Below are 6,697 nucleotides of genomic sequence, written 5' to 3' on the forward strand. Positions count from 1 at the left end.
GTGCCCAAAATCCCAAGAGGAGAATGGAGGAGAAGGGATTGTGGCATGGCCATCCTCCCGGAGGGTGATTTCTCGCTTTCTGTCTCTCTGTCACTCTCTATCTTTCTGGCGAACGCATGAACCCTATAGCAAAAACCTCTAAAAATAATAATAATAATTTTAAAAAATCACACCAGGCACATGTGCATGTGTGCCCCAAATTCCAAGAGATGGAGAAGAAGAGATTGCAGCATAACCATCCCCCTGGGGAGGGGGGTAGTTACTCACTTTCCCCCTCTCTATCTCTCTCTGGTGAGTTCATGTACCTTAATGCACAAACCAAAAAAAAAAAAGTTAAACGGGGCAGGAGCCAGTGGTTAAGGCAGCTGTCTCTCACGTGGCCAACTGCACAGACCCAGTGGCTGGAAAAACATGCCGGGCATGTGTATATGCATGCTTAAAATCCCAAAAGGAAGAGAGATAAAGAAGGGATTTTGTGACATTCTCCATAGGGGTTGCTTTCTCATTTTCCTTCTTTCTCTCTCTCTCTGTCTGGCAAGTACACACACCTTCTGACAAAACTTTAAAAAACTAAAATAAAAGCAAGACAAAAACAAAAGCAGAGCCCTGTGCAGTGCATCTGAAGATCTGAGTCCATTACATCAGTGTCTGATTAATCTCTACTTGGCACTAGGTATTTTCCCTTCTCCGCCTACCATCTTTTGTCAATCTCTTTTTTCCAAGTCTCCTTTCTCTGTACTATAAAAGTTGGTAACAACCAGACCAAGTATAAAAATAGAAGGATTTCAATAAGAAAGGCCAAAGGTCAAACCCTGAGTATTCTATAGAATGGTAGAGGAATCTTACATTCTTCAAATAGATCCAGTGGGTTATGGAAACACATGACCCCACTGCTGCTGTACCTGAACACTGGCTCACCACCCTGAATCACTGAGGTTCTGCAGGAAACTTCCATTGGAGTTTTCATTTCAAAATTAATTGACTTTTTATCTTTATGGAATCAGTTTCAGGCTGGCCATAACTAGTGGTTAAAAGAGCTAGATTACACATGGCCCACCACATGGTTCAAGTCCCGACCTCAGCAGATTGAAAAGCACCCTGGGCACCCCAAATCCTGACAGGATTGAGAAACTGAGAAAAAGGGATTATGACGAGACCACTCCCAATTGGGGGATGCTTTCTCCTTCTCCTTCTCCTTCTCTGTCTGCCTTTCAGTTGCTCTCTGTCGAGTGCATGTGCCCTCTGACAAATTAAAAAATAAGGAATTACACTCCCTATGAAGATTACATAGAATATTATTACCTTTGAGAATTGCATTTTAGTATAGGAAAATCTGATGTACAACATGAAGACTACAGTTAATAATTGTGTAGTGTGGGGCCAGCAGGTGGCGTACTAGTTAAGGTGCTGGGATCCCATATGGTTAACCACAGTTCAAACCCCAAACCCAGTGGCTTGAAACTCAAGCCAGGTATATGTGTGTGCATGCCCAAAATCCTGAGAGGAAAATGGAGGAGAAGGGATTGCATGGAGGAGAAGGGATTGCAGTGTGGCCATACCCCCCAGGGACTGGTTTCTGACTTTCTCTTTCTCTTTCTCTTTGTGTCTCTCTGTAAGTACACACACTATATAGCAAAAATGTCTCTAAAAGAAAAATAAATAAAATAATAATAGTGTAGTATATTTTGAATTTTTGCTAGATGAGATTATAGCTGTTCTTTTTTTTTTAAATAAAGAAAGAATTAGTTTATCTAACCTTATTTATTTATTTATTTTAATTTGACCAGAGAGGGACAGAACAAGAGAAAGAGAGAGAGAAAGAGGGAAAGTGAGAAAGCAAGCTGCCAGGTCCGGGACTCAAACTACAGTCGGCCATGTAGAAGTCCAGCGCCCTTAGCTGCCACACCACTTGCCAGCCTATAGCTGTTCTTGGCACAGGAAGAAAAATGGGTAACTAAGATGATGGACTTGTTCCACTATAGTAACCATTTTACTATATATAAGTGTAACTCATGTAAGTGTAATCAGGTTAACTCTACGGGTTGATAAGTTTAAATATACTATACAAATGTAACTTATAACATCATGTTGTTTATCTTAAATATACACAATAACATTAAAAAAAAATTACAGAGATCCGCCTATAACACGGTGATTAAGGGCTATATGGGAGGAGCTGGATCCATGATTTAATCCCAGCCTGAGGCTTGAAGAAACCACACCCGTATGTGCAGGCATGCCCAGGATCTTGATAGGCTAGAAGAATGGAGGAAAGGAAATTGTGGCATGACCCACCCAGTGCTTTTTCTCTCTCTGTATCTTTCTAGCATGCACATGTGCCCTCTGACATTGAAAAAAAAGCAATCACATTTTGAGATGAGAAAGTCAAATATGAGTTCATTTCATACCTTTGGATGCCTTAATTGTATCAAGTTTTTGGTCTATATGTTTAAAAAATGCAGTCAGAGGCAGGAATATCAAAGAGGAATCTAATTGACTATTATGAGGGAACTTTGAAAAGTTCATGGTACTTTATTTATCATTTAAGTACAAGTTTATTTTGGTGCAAAAAAATATTTTGAAATCCATGCATAATATCTTCATAATATGCATTTTCATGAACTTTTTGAAGACTGCTCCCCCATACTTCTGTATTCAGATAATAGAAGTACTATCTCAGGGAAAAATTACAATGTCTTCAATACCAGGGTTTCAGTTCTGGATCTTTTTCCCATCTTAATAGTTAATTCCCCCTCCCCCATTGCTGCTGGGTAAATGAAAACATTTTCAAATCTTTACCTCTAACCTTCTCAACTAGAAGGACATTTGTGAATTTCTTCCTTTTCCCCTCAAAGTTGCAACATCTCAAATCAACATTGGTCCAATACTACCTTGCCAACACTTCACCAATAAACTAAAAATTCTCAAGAGGGAGGGGAAAAAATGACAAGTTTGTCAGATTGGGGCTACGTGACACTAGCTAAGAACACTTTTTTAAAAGAAAGTTCTCATGAAACCAAGTTTTGCCTCTTGCCATAAAAGCAGGGCGAACAAATTTAGTGAGTGACTTGTGTGGCCTTTGTTAGAGTCAGCTACAGGCAGTTGACAGCCTCATGTGGCTTTAAGAACATGGGAGCTAAGAGGGTACAAAACAAGTTCAGCCTAGAGGACAACAAAGTAATGATGTAGCCTCTAGGGAGGAGAGAGATGACTTTGGGAAAGACACAGAAACCTGGCCTAATTCTTCCATTTAAAAAGCTGCCTTCCCATTTCCTGAAGCAGGTAGTATTTGACAGTCATAGCACCTTGTAATTATGAAGCTTTTTTGTAGGCAAAGTCTCCTCGTCTCCTCCTCATAGTGTGCCTAAGTGTTGAGAAAGGGCAGAGATTTTCTTCCCTGTTTTACATATGAAAAAAAACTGAGGCCCAGAGAGACTGAATACCTTCTCTAAGGTTCCTTTCTTGCCACAAAAGATGGCTTCATCAGATAATTTATTCACTAAGGGCACACAGGACTGGCCTGCAGTTGAGGATAAATGACTCGTCGCTCCTGTCACCTGGACAACTTTCTTTCAACTTGAACAGGAATCGTGTTCACTTTTTTGCCTAGGCATCTTGGAGTTTATCAGTTTGGCTGTGGGGCTGATCAGCATCCGGGGAGTAGACTCTGGCCTGTACCTAGGAATGAACGAACGAGGAGAACTCTATGGGTCGGTAAGTTTAAGGTTTTCTTTTCATTGGAGACTATAACTACTAGTGTTTGGACAATATATGGTAAAAATATAAAATCCTTTATCTAGCACTTAAAAACACTTTTGTCAAGAGTAAAGGATTAGTCTCTTCTAGTCACTTCTTGGTTGCCAGGGACCTTGCTACATGACAACTTCACTTAGCCCCATCAAAGCATAAGCTTTTCTTATTTTCACCTTTTCCATTAGAGAACAAGCTAGTGTGACAATAACAGGAAGCTGTGCTGACTTGTCAGTAGATGGTCAGGGTTTGAAGGATTAATTCTTCCAAGGAACATATATGAACTATAATGAGCATCCAGAGGAGTAGCAGACTAACAAGGCACACCAATAGGCAGTAGAAAAGCTGGCCTACAAATTGAAGATTCTGAGGTTAACAACACAGACCCTGATTTCCAGATTGTTTCAGCTGAATCCCAACGACCAAATGAAACAGACAAATGAAGGATGAGGGTTCCAGGGTCTGGTGACAGCCCTAAGCCTTCAGCTAGGACTAGGCTAGCTTCAGTGCATTTTCTCCGTTCTGGAAGCTGTCCCAGTGCTGGGGAATGGTGAGTGACTTTGCTGACCTTAACCCTTTCAGGGGATCCCAACTCCTGGCTCTGGCTTTTGAGTCACATAGCATACTTTCTGGCTGTCTGTACCCCATGAAATCAGAACACATTTTTCCCTGACACCTAAGAGATAGGCCTGTCCCCAGCACTCAGTATCGGCTACCCCAGCAAGTAGTATGGTGGCCGGATCAAGTGTGAGAAGGGACAGAGGCAAGAGACCCAGGAGCTGCCAGCTTGAAGTAGCCAGATTGGAGGAGCTTTTCAAGATATTTTCTGAGCTTTCCAACTGATAGGCCTGAAACCCTTTATTAGGAGAGATCACAGCTCACCTCCCATGAAGCTTTATATAGATCCCAGGCCTTTGCCTGTCAGTTGACATGGATGACTGTAATCTCAATGGATTTGAACAACATTAGCTCTAAGTAGAGAGAAACTTAGTAGTTCAGTAGGTGCCAGCAGGGCACTGGGAAGTCATAGCAGAAATTCTTGGGCTCCAAGAGCTAGGTGAGGCCATCTCCTTTAATTTCTTCCCTTCAGGAAAGATCTCATCAAATTGTTGTTCTTGTCATAGAACACATGCACTCATTGGAAAGAGTCAGAAGAGTCAGAGAGAGAGAAAGAAAGTGAGAAATCATCCCCCAATAAGGACGGCCACACCATAATCCCTTTTCCTCCACACACAAACCCAGTGTGTTTTTTAGGCCGCCAGGTGCAGGACTCAATCCACATGTTTGGCCATGTGGGATCCAGCCACCTTAACTACTATGCCATTAGCTGGCCCATCACCTAAAACATTTTTTTGTGGCTCATGAAAGAGATATAAACAGGACCATTTTGTGTTTTTGTTTTTGGTTTTTTTTTAAAGATACCACAGTGATATGAGGAGATAGGACTGAAATTGTCTAATATCAATGTGCTATTACTATTTCAGGGTTTCTCTTCCAGCAAGCTAGGATGGGACTAATAGTCATATAATGGGTTCTGCTTTATTTTCTTACCCTCACAGAAGAAACTCACACATGAATGTGTTTTCCGGGAACAATTTGAAGAAAACTGGTACAACACCTATGCATCCACCTTGTACAAACACTCGGATTCGGAGAGACAGTATTATGTGGCCCTGAATAAAGATGGCTCACCCCGGGAGGGATGCAGGACTAAACGACATCAGAAATTCACTCATTTTTTACCCAGGCCAGTAGATCCTTCTAAGTTGCCCTCCCTGTCCAGAGACCTCTTCCGCTATAGGTAATGGACTCCTGGTATGACCTCTGTGACCCATGTACTCTGGGGCCACAGTTCTCTCTGTAACCACAATACTCACAGCTTTTCAATTCTTCCTTCCTATCAATTTAGATAACAGAGAAGCACTTACTGTTCAACTCAACTCAGCTGTTCCCTTGAAGTTCAAAGTGTATATCAAAGTTGGGTTCTTTTGGGGAGGGTTGGGGGGGGCTCAAGGGAATTATGTATATACTTTGTTCTTTTTTCAATTTCTTTCCTCTGAGGTGGCACAACAAAGAATGGGGGTCCCTGCCAAGGGCCAGGGGTGTCTTGCCCCCACAATCTACCCAAATACCTTGACTATGGGTATAAATGAACAACCAAGAAATCTGTCATCGATGCTACCAACAGAGCTCTGGAAAAGTCTCACTAAGGAAATCATTAGGGCAATAGCCCTGCTGCAAACTATCTTACATTGGCTCTGTAGATTTCTCATCTGTCCTGACATGCAGTTTTCCTGCCATTGGAAGTGGGAGATGGGGTAGGTTATAAGAAAATGATATTAAAATGTAAGCATGGATACTGTGCATAAGGACAAACTATTTATGAAATGTATATGCTATTTATTTTATATATTTATTTATTTCAAAATAATTTTATTTTTAATGAGAGATGCTATGACTGGATTTTCATCAGAAAGAATAAGGTCCTACTGAAACAGGATAAAATGAGTTATTAAAGGCTTTTATTGGCAATAAAATTGTCTTTATATTGTAAACCACTGTCTAATTCTATTGATTTGTACATTTAGTTTGACCACAAAGCTGGCCAGCTTCTTTCTCTCTAACTCATTATAGTTTCCAGATGTCAGCATCACAATGCCTATGCTAGATCATGCAGAGTGTTGGCATTATCCAGGGACCCCATATGAGGTCTTTTCTAGTTCTAAGACTTTAAACTTAGTGGTGAACCAAAATGTCAGAGAGACCTGAACCTATAGCTTTTTCTGAAGTATTCATTTGTGCTTAGGACTAAACATAGAAAAACTCTTTGTGTCTTGGTTAGGACCCAATACCCTAAGGTCAGAAACCCTAATCAGTGCCTTCCTACTCCAGATATGAAGATGAAGGGTTTCAAAATGAACAACAGTCAATAGGGAGACTGAATTTT

At 40.9% G+C, this 6,697-nt stretch overlaps 1 protein-coding gene across 1 annotated transcript in view; it reads left to right on the plus strand.

The window, feature by feature from the left end:
• The window catches only part of LOC102500824 (fibroblast growth factor 16), an 8,134-nt gene extending 2,579 nt beyond the window's left edge, over positions 1-5,555 (plus strand). The window contains exons 2-3 of the mRNA XM_006148779.1: positions 3,586-3,714; positions 5,310-5,555. Of these exons, the coding sequence (XP_006148841.1) occupies positions 3,586-3,714; positions 5,310-5,555 (375 nt within the window). The remainder of the gene's footprint in view (positions 1-3,585; positions 3,715-5,309) is intronic.
• Positions 5,556-6,697: the final 1,142 nt, after the last annotated feature.

Source organism: Tupaia chinensis, unplaced genomic scaffold, assembly GCF_000334495.1.
Source record: "Tupaia chinensis unplaced genomic scaffold, TupChi_1.0 Scaffold000243_1, whole genome shotgun sequence".
NCBI classification, from domain to species: domain Eukaryota; kingdom Metazoa; phylum Chordata; class Mammalia; order Scandentia; family Tupaiidae; genus Tupaia; species Tupaia belangeri.